Source organism: Odontesthes bonariensis, chromosome 14, assembly GCF_027942865.1.
Source record: "Odontesthes bonariensis isolate fOdoBon6 chromosome 14, fOdoBon6.hap1, whole genome shotgun sequence".
Taxonomy (NCBI): domain Eukaryota; kingdom Metazoa; phylum Chordata; class Actinopteri; order Atheriniformes; family Atherinopsidae; genus Odontesthes; species Odontesthes bonariensis.
In genome coordinates this window covers 18,802,369-18,825,896 of record NC_134519.1, presented here as the reverse complement: position 1 = coordinate 18,825,896, position 23,528 = coordinate 18,802,369, and the positions used below count along the sequence as shown (strand labels likewise).

Here is a 23,528-nt window from a genome sequence, read left to right as displayed (position 1 = left end):
GTGATGGCTCAAGCAGCTCTGATAAGTGTGGACATACAAAGTGGTCTATCAAATTATGTTGCTTATCAGTGCCATTACTTTACTGTTATTAAAGCAGGGATGCATTTCGAACCCCCCCCCCCCAAAAAAAAATTGGAATTCTTGTTTGTTCTCATTTTAAATACTGCTAGGGTATTTTTGTCATGCAGCTTCCGTAGCTGCTGTTTTGTTCAGTGGGTTTCACAAATGTCTCTTTTTAATGATTTAGCTACGTTCTTATATGAGAGTGTTTGGCAATGTAGTTCACTGGGAAGAAGAGTGAAGCAGAGGAAGGTATTCTGTAAAATCTGCAACTGCCATGTTAAACTCTCTCCACCCTGGTTCTCAGTTTGAACTAATGTGATATATTTCACACTCACTCAGCAGTGAGCATCTATAAATAAACTGTGTCAAACGATTTTGCTGTTCAAGTAACTTTCATTCCCAAGTCCCAGTGCCAACTGTACTACATTGCTAACATCTAGCCTAATGCTTGTGTTTATCAAGAATCAAACAAGAAATGTTGCAGCTTTCTATTTCAAGCTTTCACAAGACCAATTGATCAAAAAAAGCAATTAAATGAGAAAAAGAAGACTGTTCATCGGCAAACAGGGGTAACACAGCTGCTGTCTTGTGCTTAGAGTACCGTCTTTACATATTTGTAGTAACGGCTCATTTTCATCATTTTGTGTTCAGTGACTTTTCAAAAGTCTCATTGGACCCTGTGGAAATTTCAGCTAAAATCTGTGCTGATAACATTGTTGTATTTTAACAAGATTCCAGTATTTGATCCTGAGAGACAGGAAGGAATTTCCTCTTCCCCCCCCCCCCCCCCCCCCCCTCTGCTATGCTCTCATGTTCGACACTCATAATCACAATCACATGACAGATGGTCCTTTCTGGACTGTATTTCCAGCCTCAGCTTCAGATGGGGTCACACTGGTGCATGATTTGCTTGGCATCAATAAAGTGTTACAATATGCTTTTTTTTTCTTTTAATTTGCTTTTTCCTTTTTAAAATTTGATCCATCAGTAAACCAAAGTGCAAGAAGCTCAAGGTCTCAAAGGGGTTCTAAATTATTTCCAATATGTTTGTTGTTTTGTCTTTGATTATGTATGTCTGTGAATAATTAAGCACATGGGCCAGTTTGTTATCAAGAAAATAGCACCAACTATGGTAATAGTTCAGTGAAAGTTAATAAAGCTGGACATATACTTTATCTGGAAAACAGCATACTGTTCACTTCCTGTTTCTGGTGGATTTGGTCTGACAATGCAATTAAACTGTTAATAAAATAAAAAGCATGTCACACTTTTTATACCTTTTGAAACTTTGTGGGAGAAAGCACAACACTGTATGTGTAAGAAAGAAAAATAAACTGGAGGTAAATATTAGCTTGTTGGTGTGTGGTTTGTCTGAGTTTTAACAGTGAGCGGCTCAAAGTGCCACATCGAGTAAATCATTCACCAAACCACACACACAGACAGAGTACAATGGGCACTTGTTTCAGCTTGGAGATTCTGCTCTCTCTTTCTGCGGAGCAAAGCCTGTTACTTTTACAGCTTGGAGGCCCAGCCTTTTGTTTCCTTAATATCCTAACCGTCAATAAAATGTGCTTAAAAATATTCTCATTTATTGTTCCTCTAAATTAAACTAATTCAAAACTACACCTATGAGAAAACTTCATCATTATTCCTTGATATCCGTGCATTTTTACAACTTGTAAAACCCTTATGATATCAGATCCTTTTCGATGAACACATTTATGGGCATTTTGTTGAAGTGTCTGTTTTTTCTATGATAGGACAGTCTTGCATTCAGACAGTGGGGGGCAGTGTCACACCACACCGCTCCCATTCACGCCCTTGAGCTGACTTTCACATCGCTGTCATGTCAAATGTCGCAATAACCTCATAGATACCAGATTGAAACTACGCCCAGTTCACTGCAAACACATTCCAGGGTAGTTCAGTTGGAAGATAACTATCATACCACACCAGAACACTTGCGGTGGAAAATCACCAAAAAAAGCCAGTTGTATCATTGTCTTTATTTTATTCTCAAAGTATAAAGAAAAATCTATGAAAGTTAACAGACAAAATCTGCCACACAATTGCAAAACATACCTTTACTGTAGATATAGATGATTTCTAAAAAACAAAATACCAAGCATTGTTTTAAACTAATATAAAACCTTGCAGCCCCAAAAACCCAGGCTCCCAAGGCAAATACCATGTTAACACTTAGGAATGCATAAAGCAAATTATGTACAACTAACGGCATCGCTTAGTTTTCAGTGCAAAAGACTTCTACCAAAAAATAAATCTCCAAAAAGCAAGGCACACACACACACACACACACACACACACACACACACAAACACACTTGGTTACTTCTTTCGTCATTCATGATCAGGGACATACAAAGCATTCAGGCGCCATGCCTCTACATTCTGTACAGGGGAAAGTAACCCTAACATTGATGAGTATCTTTGTTCACGACTTTCTGCAGACGGCTGCAAGGGATTTGAACTTTGGGTCAAGTGTGTTCAGAAAGTCGAGGTTATCGTTGTCTCCATGATCGCTGCAGCATCCCACGGAGCCAGCAACAGAGCCCACCCCTTCATAACCGTAGGAGTGAATGATGTCATCCGCATAACGTCCATCCCCTTCTGTTTGCAGACTTTTCAGCTTCTGTAAGACAAAAGAGAGGGAGTTTGTTATTAATCCGTGTGGACTAAGCCCGGGCGATGAGAGGGGAGATACAGGTAGAGCTCAGGATATGACTGGCAGTCAGATATTACAAAGCGAACAAACAACTCAGAAATAACATTTCTCACCGAGGAGTTAAGAAATATTAAAGCTTGCAAAGGATACTATCCTGGCTTATGGAACAAGATTATATAAAACACTGGAGTTTCTTTAGCTCCAACTGATAATGCAGAAGTGGTCAAACCTCAGAGAGTAAAAGGTGCATGTAACTTCTTGACATATTCTCAAAAACACATGCAATAACATTACCTGTTTTAAATAGATGCTATTTGTTTGCCAGGTGTGATGATTAGTGGAGTTCTGGGTGAGGTATTTGTGGTCAAGGCCCATCCCCTGAAGCTGACTTCCACCCAAATGATTAAGCTGCTGATGTTCATACTGGCCGGAGGAGAATTCTTGCATGTTAGTAGTGGAAATGCCATGCTGGTAAATTCCATTTTCATGTACGCTGTGGCCTCCGAATGTGCTCGAGCTCTGGTTTCCCGGCCACCCCACATTCACCAGAGAACCCTTCACAGGGCCCTTTATGGCTTGCTCAGTGCCCACGATGGGAATTTTGACGAGATTAACATCCTGAGGGGAAAACAAGAGAAACATTCAAATATTTGAAGCAAAGGGTTGGTAAAAAGTTAAGATGACAGTAAGTTTTCTTTATAAGGTAAGCCCAGATAGTGCTTTTATGACAATGTCCTCACCACTTCGTCCCCTGGGCCCTCTGTGTTTGAGGGGAGCAGGACTCCACCACCGTATCCCATTTCGTCAATTTCTAAAGTGTCTGGTTTTGTCATGCAGAAAAATGCCAAAAGTAAACCTGCAATAACAAAGCAGATATGTGAGAAATAAGTATACAACGAGTATACAGTACTCAATTGTGTGGTAGGCATCCCAAGAGTGAAAATAACAAAATGATACATTGTACCATACTATTGCATCTATCACTACTCAGCTCCCAATATCATCTTTACTGCTTTTTATACAGATGCTAGACCCCCAAAAGGCTTCCATACACAGTGGAAGTCTGCATTACTCTGCTGGAAAGACGATAGCTCCAAGAGACTCACCGAGCAAAAGGAGGAGGGCCAGAGGCAACAGCAAAGCCAGTATACCCATCGGCCCTAATTCCACGGATTTTTGATCGGCCAAGCAGACTCCATTCTTGCATTTGCAGATTCTCACTGTAGCCGTCTGTGTTTCACCATTGCCCTGCATATCTCTGACGATTAGGGGGACTTTGTGTATCCCTCTACGAAGCTCCTTTACCTGATGCAACGTTGCGGCCGTGTCTACAGAAAAAAAAAATAGAAATTTGATTTTGAAAAAGGACTCTAAATTACCGTGGGAAATGCTTCAATTCAAATGTACTGATTCAGGACATCTGAAATGACTTTTGCGTGTAATTCAGCCAAAGATGTATTGCTAATCAAAAACAGCATCAAAATGTAAATGGGGCACCATAGGTCTGAAATGCATCGTTCAGTGAGCCGTTCAGACTTGCAGGAAAAAAGTCATGCCACGACTCATCGCTTAGAGTTTCGTTGTCCAGCCTCATTATCTTTATCTGCTCCCAACTTCAGGTTAAGAAGCGACTCTGAGAAGCGACATGTTAAAAAATTCCGGAACTTGCTTTGCTATTAACAGGAAACTGTCATCAGCAACCAGTGGTGAACTTAAACAAAAACAAATGAGCTAGTAATGTTCTACCTGTAGTTTGTTTAGTGTTTACTACTTCAAATTGGTGTTTTTTTTTGTTTTTACCTTTTTTTTTAACTGAGATTTAACCCGGTTTGTTGTATGTGCTGGTATCAGCTGTCAGGTCAGGTACTGTTGCACTCTCAAATGATTCAAAAGTTATAAAGTGCAGCTTGTATACAAGTTCTGCTTCAGCTGTAGCTCAAAGCTGTTGGACGAAACATAGTTAAGGCACACCCCACAGGGTGGAGTTGAATAGCTCACTCGACACCCTTAATTAAGTCTGAAGGAATGGAGCAGTAAAATCATGGTTTTAAAAAGGAGAAGTTTAAATGTTTCTGTCACATTTTGACCAAAATATGTCGGTTTTTTTAAAACCTCAGGATAGTGTTTCAATTTGTGTGAAAAAAAAAGAGCAGCATAACATATCACTCAACTAATATCCATATACGTTGCATTGTGTGGCCTCACCAGTATTAAAGATATTTTTTTTAAAAATGTGTTATTCTGCTCTTTAAAGGCATTGTCAGCACTGCAAAGCCTCCAGCTTCGCACCTCAGAACTGTCATTAGCGAGGAGACATAAAACTAAAGCCATGGCAGCTGATATGTCACCTGCATTAACAAGTTCTCTGTCAGGCCAAGACACACTGATGAGAAGTGAGCTACTGGAACAAGACATTCATGACTTTGAGCAGAAGCTACCAAAAAACGTGGCGTTGGAACCAGAAAACTCTATAGGTTGTTCCAGCTAAGATTTTGCGTGAGACCAGAGTAACTGCTCACATGAGAGGGACAAGCAGGGATTTTTTTTTATTTTCATATGGAACAGTATAAAAAAATACTGTTTTGCATTTGTGTAAAAAAATTTTTAAAAAAAGTGTAATTAAGTATTAATTACATATAATTAAAATCATAATAATTAAAATCATATAAAAAATTCATATAAAAAAATTTCCTACTAGGGTCCTATGATGACCGTAAGACTGCCTGTTGCGTTTTCAGTTGTCAGGTTTACTGCTGTGCTTTTTTTTCTTAAAAAACCTGTCAGAGCCTGTAAAAGTTGGATGAGGCTGTTTAGATCAATATGTTATACAAGCGTGAATCAGGGCTGAATCGTGGTTTCCGTGTTGGTATTTAAAAAAGAACATTTAAATCTGCTTTCACGTTGCCACCGTCAAAAACAACAATTGTAAAAACAAACACATATTTGATTAAAAGACAATATTTGACAGTATTCTGATAATATTTCACCTACCATTGAGTTGCTTCACAGACCATTGCCCATCATGGTCAGGCGGCATGCTAAAGGTGAACGGGTAAGAGTATGGACTCGAGTCGTTGTCTTCAGCTACAACAACCAGAGAGCCAAGCTGTTTTGCATTATCTTCACACAACACCAGCTCAGAGGGGATCGTTGGTTTGTTGTCGTTGAGATCCTCTATCACAAGGATGACCGTTCCGGTTCCCGTCTTGCCGCCTGAAATTCAGCGGTATTACATTGGTTTCAAACAGGACAAACATGGGCATGCCAGCATTTAAAACAAACTTTTTTCTTTCTTTCTTTTTTTTACTGTATTCATGTGGGTGCTAGTTTTCTACAAAAAACAAAAAAATCTAAATTCTAAGAGCACGGAGATATGATCCAGATTTTACACGGGATAAATATGAGTCACTGTACATGAGTAATCACACAGGTGGCAGGTGAAACAGATAGTGTGTTCAGACAGGTACAGGGTGGGGCTGGGATTCTTATTAACCTTTGGCTGTTATACCGCCAACAACAAAAGAGAAGACAGTGACAAACATGGTTTCTGATTATGTAACTAACATACTATACATGTACCGCAAACACAGCAAATTTCCATCCGGTTAATAATTAGACAGCAGCACAGAATTGAAGGCTTTGACATCTTAAAAGGCGGATACGTTTCAGCACAACTACAGAAAAGCAGCATATGCTTGAGCTTGGTATTTTCAGGATGAACTACATGGGTTAGTCACAGATTAAGCAGCGTTAAGAAGCAACTTACTGGTATCAACGGCTTTCATGGTGACGTTATAAATTCCATCCGTGACCAAATGGGACTCTCTGTCAATTGTGTTTGCGACCCTCAGCTCCCCCGTATTTCTGTCGACACTGATCCAAGAACCCGGGTCTTGAATCTTGTAATACCTGAGACACAGTGGAAAAGCTGTATTATTCAGCAAATTCAGTCCTGTGATCAAAGGCTGCCCTCCAGTGTTTGATAAAAGTAAAATAAACTTGAGTGAGGGTCTTAAGGATTTGCTACAGTTGTAACCAGTAGTTGCCAAATTGCACAACAGGAGAGAAACATTTATTAAAGCCTAATTTAAGAGAGATTAATTACTTGATGCCGTTGCTGCTTTTGGTCTCAGGATCCACAGCTGTGTAACTTCCTATCAGTGTGCCATTTGGCACGTTCTCTTTGACACCGATGCGGACAGTAGGAGCGCTGAATTGTGGACCCTCATCAACATTGGTGACAGTGACGTCCACAGGGATGGACATCCACTGAGCCGTGGTGCCAGTAAGCTCCGCCTCATTGCGGGCTAAAATCTCAAGCTTTACTTTTTCGTTCTGCTCATAATCCAAGGGCTGGAGAAACAAAGAGGTGTGAAAGAAGTGCATTGTGCAATAACGCTTTTACATTGTCACATAGTTCACTTCTCAAATAAAGCAAACGTAACCTATTAAATATTGGCAATATATACTACTTATGAATATCTTGCATAAGACAAGGGACTCACCTTGACAACATACAGAAGCCCCTCGTTTGTTCTGTTATCAGTATCAATCCTGAAATTTCCTTTTTCATTTCCCGTTTTGATGACAAATTGGGATTTCCAGTTGGGTGTGTTTATCAAATCTTTATCTTCCACAGGAATTCTGAGGATAAGCATTTCACTTTCGTTTTCTTTTATACTGGCTTCATACTGAAAAAAATAAATGAAAGTAAGTGTGTGTTACCATAGCAACCAAGCTTACAGGAAAATAAGCTCAAACAGCCCCTGTTATGCTTGATTGTGAACAGTATTTCCTGTTATTTTATTATTTTCTCTTTTGCCCAAGCACTTACAGATGTTTTTGTGAAAGTCGGCGGGTTGTCGTTGATATCGCTGAGGGTAATCGTCGCTGTCGCTGTATTATACAGACCATTTACTGCACCATTCAAATCCTTGATCATCACAGTCACCATATGTGTATCTTTTACCTTAAAAAGAAGAATAGGCAAAGCGACTTAGACAAAAAGACGTTAAGATAAAACCGAAAATGTGAGGCAGTATGCCACATGGACGTAAACAAATGAAATCACTAGCTCGGTGATAAAAGGGCTCACCTCTCTGTCAAGAGTGTTGATGACTGTGGTGATGACACCCGTCTCTGGGTGGATGGCAAAACGCTCTAATCCATCCACGAGGGTGTACTTGATCTGAACGTGGGTGGTCTTCGGGTCATCCCTGTCAGTGGCGATCACCTTTCCCACCACCGTCCCTATGGTGGAAATCAAAAACTTAGAGCACCTGCACTGCGGTAGAGCAGTGAGTAACAGCAGAACTGAAGTTTTTGCATTTCTTGTTCCCCACCTATGCTGCATTGCTCGGCCACAGTAAACTGTAGCTGGTCTGTGAATTCCGGAGCATTGTCATTCTCATCATCGACAATTACTTCGAGGTTCAAAGGTAAGTCTGCCATCTGACCTGAATTTGCATCAAAAACACTGACCTTTAACTGCGAAGACAAGAGATTAAAAGATATCATAAGATTAGTAATTAAGAACAAACATATAAATATGCAAATGAGAGTAAAAGATTTCTTGCCATTTAGTTCATTTTCAGTTAGATTAGAATTTCAAATTGTCTTTAAACATGTATAGAATAAAGTATGCCATACTTTATAAATACTTTATAAAGTGTGCAATATTTGGTCATTATTGAATAAAAAAAATAACAAACAATTAATATGAGTAAATAATTGTTGTTTGCATCCCTTTATTCATACTCACAATAAAGCTTGGATATTGTTCACGATCAACTGCTTTTAACACACTCAACTTCCCAGTGTCAGACTCCATTCTGAACAACTGAAGCTGGTCAACGGCAGGTCCACTGATGGTATAAAATACTTTGAGCTTTGATGCTGCATCTGATACAACCTAGATAGATAGATAGATAGATAGATAGATAGATAGATAGATAGATAGATAGATAGATAGATAGATAGATAGATAGATAGATAGATAGAATCAAATATAAATATTCTAGCTTGCACTATTTTGAAATGGATTACAAGATTAAAACCAAAAAAAATATTCACTGTATTAGTTGAAAGTTATGTCATATGTCATATGCATGTCAAATATAGTTGTGTCTTGGTAAGTATAGTTTCCCTTGACCGGAAGATGACCATTGATGCAATCAGTTGGAAATGAATCAAACACCATATGTAAGAAGGTGGGAAAGGGAACATGTAGATTTGAATTTTTCACAAGCCATTTGTATCCTATCAAAAAGGAAATTACCGTGTCAATGTATCTTGGAAAAGGCCCTTTCTCGTTCTCGAGTATGTTGAACGGTGGAGGACTCCAGCGTCTTTTGGAGCGCTTCAGGAGGCCTTTGTGCTGTGACATGAAAACAAGGCATGAAATTTGCAACAAAAAAGAAAGGCCCACAAATCTCTTTAAGGACGCTGGAATGTGCAGCTGCCTTACATCCGTCTCCTGCATTGTATTGCGGACAAGGTGAACTTCCATCTCACTTTCCTGTCCATTATTGTCCTGCGCCGTCACAGAAAATGTCCGCCCTCTTACTGCCACCGACACAGGAGTCAGCGTAACTATCGCTCCATTACTCTCCACCGCAAAAGTAGGGTCCTTCAAAGTTAACCGCAATGACTTAGTGTCACAGTCGGCTGCTTCAACTGGAAAACAAAAAACAAAAAAAACAACGAAAGAGGTAAAGTAAAGATCCAAATAATAATCGTTACAGACAAGAAAAATACAAGCAGTAGACCTACAGCCAAAGAATTCAAAGTTTTCATGTTGAGTTGATGAACAAATACGCAAAGGTGTACCTTTTGCGATTTGGTATCCAACCGGAATAGATTGTGGCACAAGCACGTAAAGAGAGTGTGGGATATAACACGAGTCCACTCGGGAAATGGTCTGAAAGACAAAGTTCATCTTACAGTCTGTTTTTGGCAGCTTTTTATTCGCGTATCGCTTCAAAGGAAGAACAAAACTAAAAAAAAAAAAACTTAGACTGACAAAAGCTAGAACGTAAACTTTAAAGACTTACCAACACCGAGCAGATGGCAAAAAATAACACATTCGCCATTCTTCAATAAAAACTTGACGGACTTTGTCCCGGTCCGAGAGAGGAAGAACCCACGCTAAGTTGCTCTCTTCTTTAGAGAATGACAGATGATCTCGATCTCGCCGCTTGTTGATCCGTCACCTCTCACCGCCAGTTCTTCTACTGTGCGCACAGGGCTTGGTTTTTTCTCCCTGGCAGTGGTTCAACAGACACACCTAGACACACCCAGCGATCCTTCAGAAGAAGCTCAGCAGGCAAAGCACCTTCGTATAGGGTGTTGTCACATGCTGACTGGAGGCTACATCTCAGTGCTTGGCAAATCTAAAAAGTATGCAACTTTATTTATATATATTATTCTTTTTTTTGCCAGCAGGGGGAAACATTGCCTAAGTTTTGTGCCAACCAAAGTAGAAGTTTTTGCCCTAAAATAAATTAAGCTGGAAACAATTACAGTGTATTAAAAACGAGTCTTTGGTGTAGCAGCAGTGCTGTTTGAAAGGGGCTCATTTTCAAGCTGTAGGCAAAAATGCATACGGTTTTGCATTTTTCTCATAACCTCAAGAAAAATGACTGGTTTGCTTGATTTTACAAGTCCTCTGCACAGAGGTTGACCCCTGCTTGCTCCTCCTCTCTCCACACCAGCATTCTGGCAGTAAGAACTGCATTTGGCTCATCACTTAACACCACAGGAATGTGAGCCTGAATTAAGCCTGGTCTGGGGGAGGCTGTGCTCCCACATGGAAGCACTCGCTATCTCTGCAAACTGCTGATAAAAGTGAAGGCATGTGTCATATAAAGCTTGTCCCAAATGAATCCACCGCAACTTGCAGGCCTTGTTTACGAGTTCCTTGGGAAGTCGGGGCCTGTGGGGCAGCAACAGGAAAGGTGAGAAAAAAGTCAGGAAGGCAGTGTTGTTGTGAGTCATGGGTGTGGACATAATTAAAAGGCTTGGAGGTGGGAGTCTCCCACAGCAATGCAAACATCCCCCTCTTGAGTTGGTCCCAAACTACAATAGAAGGTTGTTGTCGTTGTACTCAGGGTTCAGTGTGTTAACAGAGCCTAACTACGGTACGTTTCTGATTAATTTAACTGGGAGACTATGGGTGACCATTGTCTCCTGAACTCTCCCCTGTGTCATTCTTTGGAGAGATGAGTCACAACTGATACATATTACATTTTATAACAGCCCAAGGGAGAAGTGCAGTTTGAAGAAGTGGGGTGAGCCGTTTTTCTGGAAGACTCCTTATGATGAACTTCATAGGAAACAAATATATTAACTTCCTGATTTTAAACTGTACGTCTTGTGCCAGTGGTTATTTTTCTTTTCTTTCTTTAGTGTGAGCACACCGCGTAATTGTAGGTGTTCTTTTAGTTGTCACCTGGGCGTGTCAACTACATCAGCATGACGCAAGCAAACCGTCTGTGTTGCAAGGTGCCACATTTAATGAAAGTGACAGCTATTATGAATCCAGACTACAAAGAGCTTGCTTATGGCATTCGGATGAATGCCAGAAGATGTTCCATCACTAATAGTCACAATATTCATTGGTGTCATTTTTACAGAATTCTGATTAATGCATTTTTGAGCTGATTCATGTGCCTTTGAAACAGACGTAGTGACACCCATCAAATGTTGTAATTAAAAGTTGTTACACCCTGTTTTCTTAGTAACTAACACTTTAATTGAGCGGAACTAACGCCATTGTGTCCTTATTAATGCTGCACCTGTATTTCAACCCACGTGTTTATTGGTCAGTCAAAAGCTCTAATATGGGGGAGGTTTGTGAGGCAGCGTTATTACCGTTTACGAATTTTCAAAAGGTGGTTGGGTCCTTCGAAACTGGAAAGACAAGAGACACACCCACCTCAAACAAGAGACTCGCCCAGCTGCATTTTTGCACTAAATGAGTGTCTTCCAGTAGAATTTGGACGGCATGGGCATGTGAAGATAAAAGCAAGCACTCGCACTGTGAGGAAAAAAAAACATATACAAAGGAAGGTACAGGCCCTGTATGGCAAGGTGAAACTAGTACCGTATTTCGCTTCTCACACACCTTTGACCCCAGAGACTGCATGTTTCATGTATCATGGCAACTCTGGGTGTGTCAGTATGGATCTCCATTTTATATTTGTTTCCCCTGTAGAGGTAGAGCAAATACAGCAACACCTGCAGGCTCATACATGCACACAGTCCTGTGCGCTGTTCTATGTTGGTGTGCCTACAAACTGTGGTGGTCGACTTCAGAATTTCACAGGCACTGGTGGAGTTTTACACATGGGTGAGAAAACATTGGTCAAAAGGACTACATTGCATTTTTTTCCCATATATATATATATATATATATATCGTGAAATCGTGAATAGATTCCAAACGTAATCACATACAGAAAACTAAATGGAAGAATCATAATGCATTTTGCATTCTAAAGAAAAGAAAATAAGATTTCCCACCCTTTTAACCCTGAAGGGCATCTCCACACTTCTGATTAACTGTGTCTCAGTAAAAACATTAAAGCTACTAAATTTTGTTTAATTGAATTGAATAAGAATTGAATAAGAAGAGTAAAAAAGAAAGAAAAACTTCCAGATAACCATAAAGGAGAATTGAATCTGGGTAAAGGTTTGTCAGTGGTGACACGTGCATACAGCAATCATATAGCACCGTGGCACAAAACAACCTTCTGAAAACCGAGGCATTACACAAAAAAAATCCAGAAGCAGCTATAAAACTAAATCCAAGTTCCTATTTTATTTCATTCACACTTTAATGCTTGATAAATGAACCAACTCTGTTTGGACTCGGAGTTGGACACAAGGCACACTCAGGCTGTCAAACTGGAAGAGCATTATTTACTTTTGGATTCCATACCTATTCAAATACTTTATTTTGAAATGGTTTGAAGTAGTAATTAATCACTTCTTGTAAAATACAAACAATTGCCAATTTATCATTCAGTGAGTGGGGTAAATTGCATTCTGCCACCATTTGCACAAGCAGGTTATGGTTTGTAATGTTTTTTTTGTTTTTTTTGACAGTTTTTTGCCTGCTGACACATTTATGTTGGAATGAATATCTTATGTCTCTATCAATATGTATATCCTTATCTTTACAGCTAGTTGCTTTAGGTTCAGCAATAGCAATGTGACAGTGGCAGCAACAATGGAAAAGTAAAAAAGAAAGAAGAGAAAAGTACTTCATCAAGAGAAAATGAAATCAATTGATATGTGTGGACTTGTGCCCCTATGGGGTTTTCTTTATTTTAATTTGTGTGTGTGTGTGTGTGTGTGTGTGTGTGTGTGTGTGTGTCAACGCCCTAATTCACGCGAAGCAGTTGCCGACTCATAAAAAAGGATGTGCTCATACTGAATTGCTTTCCTCTCTTTTCAGTCCAGGTGAGGTTTTTTTTGTTGTCATTTTTCACAATATGCTCAGTCTCCTTCCAAATAACTCTCTCTGCGTCGATTATCAACAGCAGTGAACCAGAGGACCCGCCCCGCTGTAAAACTTCTCCCTGACTTTATCAGAGGTCGAAGTCCTGTACAAAACCAACGAGAGGCTACAGAGGGACTCAAACTGACGCGTTTACGCCTCAACACCAGGGATTAAGACGTTTTTATTTCATCAATCGATGGCTTCTCTGCTAACTTGCAGCCTTTTTCTTCTGCTGGCATTTCTTCTCACTGTAAGTAAACGGTGTTTAGCAGGTTATTATTGTGCTTTGGAAAGCGGATTTTTTTTATTGTTAACAGGCGTGGCTCCTATTTGACTTCATTGTAACACACTCGCAAACAAGCCTCGGTTAAATGCCTCAGGTATGCGTCTAAAGCTACTGGAGACGCGACTAAATGCGCTGCGCTTTCATACATAGAATGACGCGGAGCAGGTTTACATTTCCTCTCCAGCAAAGCAGCTACCTCCATAAATATTGGATGTGGAAAATACTTTAGCGGCGCGAAGTATCGGTCAGGTTCTGGTGTCACATGTCAATAAACTCCTTTTAGGCTAGTTCTTTTTTTTTCTTTCAAAGTAACTAATGTTGTTTTAAGGATTATTACATCAAGATGTAATTCTTTATTAGACGTCCCATAAATAAAATACAGAATTACATACAATCTATTTTTGACATCACATAATGACAAATTATGTCAACAGAAGAAATGTCCATTTGTTTTGAGCACTTTACATTTATATATACATTTATATAAATTTCTTGAATTAACTTTCTCCCATCTCTTTGTTTATCTGCAGCTCACTCCAGTGAGGGGAAAAGGAAATGACCCAGGAAGACAGAGACAGAAAAGAGAATGGATCTTAGCTCCCAGACAACTCATTGAGAACCGTGATTACACCACCTATGACTATATCGCTAAAGTGTGTATTTTTTTGTTGTATTCCTTGAGGAATTAATACAAAACTGACATCCTACCTTTTTATATTTCAAAATCCCTCTTAAATGCTGCATGTTTTCACACTCATATAGATATTTTAATGTGGGTAAAGTAACATTTGAGTATTTAAAATGAGTGTATCATTTTTAATACCATAGTTTGAATCACCCTTCTCACAGGTTTCACCCTCCGGTATCATCCTTTTTTTTTCTACTTCTAAACCAAGCATTGACGTGTGAGAGCAGCTCCACGCACAGTCACTGACAGTGATGAGCGATGAGTCATTTTAGACACAATTACGGTAACAGATGTGTTTGTTTAGTGATTTATATACACCTAGTTTCAAGCTTATATAGTTGATCTCAGACTGCTTATGTTGGTTCAAGTTTATTCTAATGCAGTGATGTCAGTAGATTATGATGTAGATCTGCGTTCAGATGCTCTTATGAGACCAAATCAGTGTGGATGCCATGAATGTGATCTAAACACTGTAAATAAGCTATCCTTGCACTTAAAATGTGAAGGGTTTAGACTTCCAGATGGTTTGATTTTTTTTGCTCATGTGTTTGTGTTCCAGATTCGCTCTGATAAGGAGAACTTTACCAAGATAACATATTCTATAACTGGGCCTGGTGTTGACGAGCCCCCTCTAGGTATATTCGGTATTGATGCTAAAACTGGCTTTGTGAAAGTCTTTTCTCCTTCTCTGGACCGAGAGACAGTCCCCTTGTATCATGTAAGCGCACTTTAAAAACCTGTTTTTTGAACAGTTGTAAGCTGTGCAGTGAAGAAGTGTTAAGATGTGTGTGCTTGTTTTTCTTGTCTTTAGTTAAAAGGCATCGCACGGTTCATCAATGGGACCCACGCTGAAAAGGATATTGACCTTGTGATTAAAGTTGTGGATGAGAATGACTGTCCACCAGTCATTAAAGTTGAACAAGTTGGCTATGTCAATGAATCTAGCGCAGAAGGTATTTTAACATCTGCAGTTTGTTTGTACTATGGCTTCGAAAATGTTTTTTTACTGCACTCAGAACTGTATTTTGTGATGTTTTTTAGGTACTGTTATCATGAAAGTGACAGCTACTGATGCTGATGAAGAGGGTACACTCAACTCTGCTATCTCCTACAAAATTGAAAGTCAGAGTAACATAGCTGGGATGTTCTACATTAACTCTAAAACTGGAGAGGTCATAGTTCGAAAGAACACTCTGGATAGGGAGGTAAGGATTTCCTGTTGTTTTATGTAGACGATGAGGAAGATTCATTCGATGACTTGAATACATTAATGAATGCATTCTATCTCTGATCGCTTTCCTTTAGAAACAAGACACATACACATTGACCATTATTGCCTCTGACTTGGATGGACGTCTGGGAGGAAACACAGGAAGTGGAGAAATTCAGATAAAAATTCAGGACATTAATGACAACATTCCAACCTTGGAAAAAGAATCGGTGGGTGGGACACTGCCACCACAATCGTACCTTCTATTCTTCTCCAGGTGATTATGTTAATCTGTTGGTGTGCATTTTCTTCTGTAGTATGTGGGGAGTGTGGAGGAGAACACATTCGGTATGGAAGTTATGAGGATAAAAGCCATCGACATGGATCTAATTCATACTGACAACTGGTTGGCTGTTTATGAAATCATTTCCGGGAATGAGGCGGGTTACTTCTCTATCACAACTGATTCTGCAACCAATGAGGGAATCATCATGATTAACAAGGTAAAGATTGGTGCTTTGTTGTTATCAGCTGACATCGTATACAGTAAAATGCCATCTGTAATTGTAATGGAGTAAAAATGAGCATGAATGCTACCAGAAGATGCATATCCTGTATATTATCCTTAAATCTACAGGCCCTGGACTATGAGGAGGTGAAGGCGCTAAATTTGGACGTGAGAGTTTCCAACAAAGCAAAGTACGCATTCGGCAGTAGCTCCAACACAGTGGTCGGATCTTCTAAATCGTACCCCGTCAAAATTAACGTCATCAATCAGAAGGAGGGCCCCCGTTTCCAGCCAAGCGTAAAAGTGGTGGCTGTCTCTGAGGACAGCGCATCTATCTCCATTAACAAAGTCATAACTACATACGCTGCAATTGACAGTGACACACTGAAGACTGCCACCAATGTAAGGTACTGTTACTTAGAGTATACTCGTTCGATATGTTAGCACTTTCTGAGCAGTGTAAAACATCACTTACTATTACTGTGAATGACCACGTTGACCCACGAAGTGTTTAGACCCATTTTATGTTCTGTATCTGAGAAAAATCAAAGCCAACGAGTCAAGTGTACGCCAAGTACATATTTCCCCATGAGCAAATCATAGGCATACAACCTTTCTAAGTTCCCTTTTTGACCCTTTAAACCTGCTCCACATTTTAGGCAAAATTGTAAATCTAACCTAGCCTTTTCAAGGTGGTTGTAACTCGAAAAAAATGTCTCTTAATATTTGGAATTTATTTGACTTTTCTTTGTTCTCCTTTCACAAGAGAAGACAAGGAATTAAAAAAAATGTGGATTGTTGAAATTTGTTGGATTACCGATGAAAAGCCCAACAGCAGATAAATAAGACAAATTAATTTTCTTTTTTTACTTCCAGGTATGCAAAGCTCTATGATGCTGACAATTGGTTGTCAATTGATGAAAAGACTGCAGAAATCAGACTGAATAAGGTCCCTGACCGAGAGTCACTGTTCTTGAAAAATGGAACTTATTATGCCAAAATTATATGCATCACAGATGGTGAGTTCTGTAAAATATTCCAATTTTTAACACAGTATTTTTAATCATTTTCTACTGCTAGTTGATATGGTGCACAACACATTCATCATAATCTCTTTTTGATCTTCCTTTCAGACGCTCCCTCAAAAACAGCGACAGGGACTATAGCCATCCAGGTGGAGGACTTCAATGATCACTGTCCTAAGCTGACCTCTACATTTGAGACCATGTGCAGTGACGATAGTGCAATTTATGTCGTAGCAGTAGATGAAGATAAGTTCCCCAATGGAGCGCCATTTGACTTTACTGTGATTCAAGGGAGCAGCGAAGAGAAGTGGACAATAGAACCTCTCAATGGTAAGTAAAACAATTGATGCTTAGCGACTCCCTGTTAAATGGGTTAGCTGATGTCTAAACTAAAGATTGAATTTTATTCAGTGTTTAGCATGAGCTTTTTACTTACAGAAAGTCAGTTTTGTCAAGACTTACATCAGACTTTGATAATATGCAAGTTAGTTTTCTTTTTACTCTTTTTATTGACTGTGTTTCTGTAAGAATTGTAGAAAAAGAAAATTGTAATTAAAGGATTTAGGAGGGAAATATACAATACACTCCAAATCATTTAATCACTGGCGTGTAGCCAACAGAATAATTGCAATCTCTTACTTGAGCTGATATTCATCTTCAGTTTCTATAGAAAATAAATGTTGTGGGAAAGGTGACTGTATTGCATATGTGCAAAGAACAGGAGCTTAATTACTTAATGACACAAATACGTTTCTTTAACAAGATGTGCTGCAGATTTCAAATTTCAGGTCTTGTCGTTCTTTAGGAACCGCAGTCATTCTGCGACAACAAACCCGCTTGTGGCGAGGCATCTACAAAGTGGAGGTGGAGATCAAAGACCAGCAAGGAAAGCAATGTGATGAAATCCAGACCATAGATGTAGCGGTGTGCACATGCCAAGGAAACACTAAAATCTGTGTGCCGCGTGATAAAAGCACAGCGGTTTTTGGAGCTTCTGGTGTTTTGCTTCTGCTGCTGGGACTGCTGCTGCTGCTGTGTGAGTAGAGTTCGTGTTTATCCACTTATTTGTATATATTTTTGTTCAATATGGTCACTTCCTGTTCCAAGGTAGTCTAACAAAAACAAGCTGTAGCATGCAAATTACGCAGTTATCAACTGTCTTCCTAATTAGTTCAATCAATTTCTGAAGAAGACATTTGCTCATGGAGAACTTGGGGCCTTGAACAGTATGCTTTAAAAATCTTTTTTTTTTTTTTTTTTTTTTCAGTGATTCCCCTTCTGCTGCTCTTCTGCCTTTGTGGAGATGGAGCAAGACCGTTCAAGCCTATTCCTTTTGATCCAAAACCAAACCTGATTGCATATCACACAGAGGGACAAGGCGAAGACAAGGTACTTTTACAATCTGTAAAATCTGAATGTTGAAACTTTTTGCATTGTAAAACTGCTGCATCCCTCACTAAAATGGCCATTTTATTTCTCACAGGCAGTTCCTCTAATTCAATTGCCAGTGGAGGTTGATGGTGGCACAGTGAATATCAAGGACATCAACAACTATGAGGGAAATGGATACCTTGAAGGTTTTGGTGAATCAGGTGGAGCAGGCGGATGTATTGATCTAACCAGACCCACTGTGACAGCTGAGAACATGCACCTGTACAACCAATATGGATACCTCAGTGGGCAAAACCAGATGATATATATGGGTGGAGGGATGATGCAAGGACACGACATGAGTTTCTCCCATTACAAAGGTGGAGCCTTTGATGGGATGGCTCTGTCTGATCATTTCCTGGGGGAGTACTATTTAACAGTAAGTATCTTCAAATGTGATTTGGATTTTTAGGCTAATATTTCTGTTTATGAGCATGTTATGGTAGTAATTGTGAAATGATTACATTTGTGTTTTTATGACATGGACAGTTTTCATTAGACGATATGCAGGAGTAGTGCTGCATTATACAGTACTGTATGAATAGACTTGAATCCGCAAATTTAATTGAAATCACATGCGTGCTGTTTTTATTTGTTTGCAGAAATCAAATAATGCTTCACAGCAGTTTACGGTGAATGACCAGGCCCTGGTCTATGACTATGAGGGTCAAGAGTCCCTGGCAGGTTCCGTAGGTTGTTGCAGCCTCCTTGACAATGATGATGACCTTGCATTCCTGAATGACCTGGACCCAAAATTCAAAACCCTGGCTGCGATTTGTCAGGGATCGACCCTTGTGAGCAAGTCAGCCGATGCAGGAGTTTCTAGCACCCTGATCAGACCGGTGTCTCCAGCCAGGCCCTCCACTTCGACCCACACACATGTGCATACACACTCAGAAACAGTCAGGGACAGGGACAGGGTAAACACTCTCAACGCCTCCAATGTAGCTTCTGGTTCCTCCACTTTCATGCAAGAGGAGCGAATCACAGAGAGATCCCAAGGTTCGGTGACTGCTCCCAAGGTGCATGTCCAGGACAAGATTATCATTCCTAATCAGACGCTGCTCGTACAGCAGCCCGCCATGTACTACGCAGCTACACCCATGTATGTAGTTGAGTCTAAGCCCCAAATGGTGCTTGTGTCAGGGGAAACTCAGCAGGTAGTGGGTCAGGCGGGCCAGGTTGGCATGAGTCAGGGGTTGGTGCAAGTTGGTAGTCTGCAAGGCTCTCAGGGTGTGATGCTTGTTGATGGGAAGGTCGGAATGGGTGGAGCAACAGGGTATGTGGCACAGGGTCTACCACAGGGAACCATCTCCAGATCTACACAAGTTCTAGTGGTTGAGAAAGGGTCTTCAGGACAAAAGCAAGGTACACATTTAGTGGAGGGCTTTGGTCAAGCAGAACAGAGGTCTACAGAGGCTGGTGTTGACATGAGTGGCCAAGGGGTGCAGGTGAAGTCCTTCTCACAGAGTTCATATGGTTCCACAGGGTCGAATGAGGACTTTGCACTGACGCAACCCATGTTTCAAGGCAGCCAGAGGGTGGTCACGCAACATAAAAAAGTCTCAGTGACTGAGAGAAATTTTGAGTCTAACACAAGAGCCTAAATTCGCCCTTTTGTTGAAATTGTCCACAAACTGTATGTCACACATATAATGACATGTATTTTTGTAGAGCGAAATGCACTACAGCACACCTAAAGGGATGGACTTTAAATGATAGCAAAACGGGTTGTGTGAACTGCTTGTTCTGAAGCTTTAGTCTTCTGTCTTCTGCTCTAACAAATTAACACAACACTGTATTAGATTTTAGTAAATCTATGAGAGAAAACAAGACAATACATGTACATTACAGCTCAGCTGAGTAAATGCCTTGTCATGTCTGGACCAAAGAATAACCAGTAAGGCTCAATACGATAGCCCTAAAAGTTATGCACTTATTTCAGGTTCAAATCTAAGAAAACACTAGATAAACAACATCACATGAATAATAGGCTCACTTACAGTTTCTATCTACCTGCCATCCTCGTACTCAACCTGCAAATGAGAATTTATGAAGTAAGCATTACAAGGTTTGTTAATAGGCTGCAGCTTGCTTTGCTCCTGTTTTCTGTGAATGTCACTATGAGGAACTCACCTAAAGAACAAAATCTAATATATGAACGGTATACCCCGAAGACAGCTTATTAGACACAACCAACCCTCATTACCACCTTTTTTTTCCTCAATGTGTATATGTGTATTTCTGAAGTGTACAAAAATGCAAGTGTTAAGTGCCAAAGCAGTAGAATAATGTCTTCTTTTTTTTTTGCAAGTCTACTTTGTGCCATGATTAAAGTTTGACTTTAGATAAGTGTGTGTGTAATGTAACTTGAGTATTTGGATTACCAGAATAATCAAGGACAGGCTTGAAAAGCACTGAAAACATTTGTTGGGGGGGGTCTTTGATGCTGTGGTTATTGCTGTTGATCAATATGTATTTTGATATCTTGTTTCTTATATGCTGTAGTGATATGGCAGTGCGGTCATACTGCAGCTTGTTAATGAAAAAAATGTCTATTTTGTCAATTTTTCAACTGCTGTCCTAATAAAATTTAGAAAAAAGAAATAGTCGATGGGTTTTTCTTATGTTATACGTGACATTTGATACATTTTGTCTCATTAAATGAAACAATTACATACATAGTATCATGAAATTACATGACAGATTATTCTTCTTAACGTTCCCTAATCCCACCTGCGCTTTTGGAAATACTATATGTTATTAAGTGTCTTAGTTTAAAGAGACATATTTAAAAAAATAATAATAATAAATTGTCCAATCTTTTTCCACCTCTACCTTTTTTTTTTACTAGATAGATATTGATAGTGTTGTAAAACACAATGTCTGAAAGCATTGTGTGTTGTAGACAGTCAAATGGACCTACAGTGCCATGCAAAAGTTTGTTTCAGTTGAGACATTTAAAACCTAAACTGCTTTTTGAAACGTCCACCTGGAAAACTGGGATCAAACTGAATAACCTTGGGCTCTATTGAGCCAGCAAGGAAAAATATTCTTATCATCGGGCCAGAATGGCATTTGTAAAAACTTTGGAAAATAAACATTATAATTCCAGACTAATAAAAAACAATGTAAATCAGAGTGTGAATGAAATGCTCTACAGAAACTGCTGCATTGGTTTTAGTCCGAGCAATTCTTTAAAGCCCCTTTAATGTATGTGCCTGGCTGATGGGTGCACTAAATAGCAAATACAGTCAGAGCACGAGGGGCTTAAGGGAGGAAGAGGTTAAAACACCCTTCATTTAGGAAGGTTCACATTTCCCTTTAAGTGCTTTCAAGTGAACAGGAGCATTCCTGTGTAGAACAAGGGGTTGCTCTGTAAAGCAGCTCATTCGAAATGCGTTCAGTCAGGTTACAAACTGAGAAAGGGGAGAAAGGAGAAAATCAGGTTTCAGTTAGTGACAATGCAGGTCATGCCATAAAAAGCCAGAGTGGTCTTAAATGAGATGTGGCTGGTGAAAGCCAAAAGACTTAATCTTTTCTTTCTGTTTAGAATTCATCTTCCAAAGTGTAGCTGTGATAAACTGTGATATAAAAAAGCAACTTTTTCCATGAATATTTAAATGTCAGAGAGGGAATTTGTGTCATAGGGGCTGCAATGCTGCACAGTATTTCTCCGGAACAAGCGAAAGGACGTATGAAAATACGCTCTACTAAGTTTCAACCACTGCAGCAGAAATCTTTCGAGGTCTGAAAAAAGCTGTTTCTTTTCTTACATGCTGACTTACAATGACCTCTTCAGAGGTTCATAGCTTTGGTCTTTTTCATCTGATGTGAAAGCTGTGGCAGCCTCAGACCCCCAGAAATCCAAATACAAGCTTTCTTAACATTACAGTTCCAATAATATTCATTTCAAATTGTGAATAATACTATACAAAGTACTATATTGTGAAGGTTGACGTGAAGAACGACGACGAACAAGAAGTGTTGCTCCACCGCTCTCATCTTTTATTTTCATTTTTTGTACCATCTATCTTTTTTGGCCATCAATCATAAGAAAGCACGTGTTTTCAAAATGGAAAATTCTTGCTTTCACACACATGACTAGGGTGTGGATTAAAGACTAAAACTTTTTCCCTGTGCCTGTCAGAACAGTATTGTGACATCATGTTTTATAGCTGAGAGCATGACCATTGTATCAGTTTCAACATCTCACTTTTGTGTGGAGCCCCACATTCTTAACTTATCAACCATCAGTCAGTCTTCTAAATCTCTCACTACTTTCTCTGCATGTTCTGTAAAAACCCCACCCTAGTTTCGTGGGTGTGTTGATCTGAGGCTTCCTTGCAAAATAGTGCAATAAATCAAGACATCACGACAGCTGCCTTCATTAATAGTATAGACTTCTACAAACAAAAATGATGAAATAAAAGCTTTCAGTCAAGCGTTTCTTTTAGTTTATGTACTTTTATATGTTTATGTTTATGCATTTAGCAGACGCTTTTATCCAAAGCTACTTACAAATGAGGATTATAACATTACACTATATATTTATATTTATATATACATATATAAAGAGGAATTGAAGCTATGTTTAAACTTCCTTGTATATTAGAGGGCAAGGCAATAGTTGTTTATGGTTATGAAAAAGCCATTATTGGATCAAAACAAGTGAGCTATCCACCTCTTAGTATTTCTGCAGACTTTACCCTGTCAGCTTCACTGAGCACCATGCACATCAACCTTGACTATAGACTGAGGCCTTCTAAAATGGCTCACAAAGATGGTCTATGACATATTTGTGTATTTTAAAAACTGCTATATTTCCCCAACGCCATTGTGAACTGTCTCTTTCTAGAAAAAGCAATGCAAACAATGAAGTGTATTTGTTTGGTATAGTTCTCAGTTGCATGAAAGTATAAGGACCGATTAGGATCGACTCTCATTAAATCTATTGCTCCCTATTTGACTCAATTAAAAAGCAGATCAACCACCTCTGCCATGTGATTTACTGGCAATGTTGATATTCAATAGTTTTTGGAGAAAAACGAGCACTACGGCAAAAAGGAATACGCTACAACAACCTTTGACTACTCAGAAGATTATTTTTTTAGAACGGATGTCTAATGGTT

At 39.4% G+C, this 23,528-nt stretch overlaps 2 protein-coding genes across 3 annotated transcripts; one reads left to right on the top strand and one right to left on the bottom strand.

Annotated features, from left to right (window-relative positions):
* Window positions 1-2,054: 2,054 nt before the first annotated feature.
* dsc2l (desmocollin 2 like) lies at window positions 2,055-10,111 on the bottom strand. The gene is made up of 16 exons (XM_075483320.1): window positions 9,798-10,111; window positions 9,574-9,664; window positions 9,212-9,420; window positions 9,023-9,121; window positions 8,507-8,656; window positions 8,088-8,232; window positions 7,841-7,995; window positions 7,580-7,714; window positions 7,251-7,436; window positions 6,851-7,098; window positions 6,512-6,654; window positions 5,737-5,958; window positions 3,852-4,073; window positions 3,486-3,601; window positions 3,040-3,363; window positions 2,055-2,712 (listed from the first exon to the last, which is right to left on the bottom strand). The coding sequence occupies exons 1-16, from the start codon at window positions 9,834-9,836 to the stop codon at window positions 2,515-2,517; spliced, it is 2,682 nt and encodes an 893-aa protein (XP_075339435.1). The 5' UTR covers window positions 9,837-10,111; the 3' UTR covers window positions 2,055-2,514.
* Window positions 10,112-13,117: 3,006 nt separating this feature from the next.
* On the top strand, window positions 13,118-21,003 carry LOC142399002 (desmoglein-2-like protein). 2 transcript variants are annotated; one of them, XM_075483318.1, is made up of 15 exons: window positions 13,118-13,208; window positions 13,289-13,498; window positions 14,065-14,187; window positions 14,782-14,940; window positions 15,034-15,175; window positions 15,264-15,427; window positions 15,528-15,662; window positions 15,750-15,935; window positions 16,070-16,347; window positions 16,817-16,959; window positions 17,074-17,295; window positions 17,771-18,001; window positions 18,233-18,354; window positions 18,449-18,775; window positions 18,999-21,003. In XM_075483318.1, exons 2-15 carry the CDS (start codon window positions 13,445-13,447, stop codon window positions 20,001-20,003), a joined length of 3,291 nt encoding a protein of 1,096 aa, XP_075339433.1. In that variant the 5' UTR covers window positions 13,118-13,208; window positions 13,289-13,444; the 3' UTR covers window positions 20,004-21,003. The 2 variants fall into 2 exon arrangements, with proteins under 2 accessions (XP_075339433.1, XP_075339434.1); XM_075483319.1 differs by having other exon boundaries at window positions 13,192-13,208; window positions 13,292-13,498.
* Window positions 21,004-23,528: the final 2,525 nt, after the last annotated feature.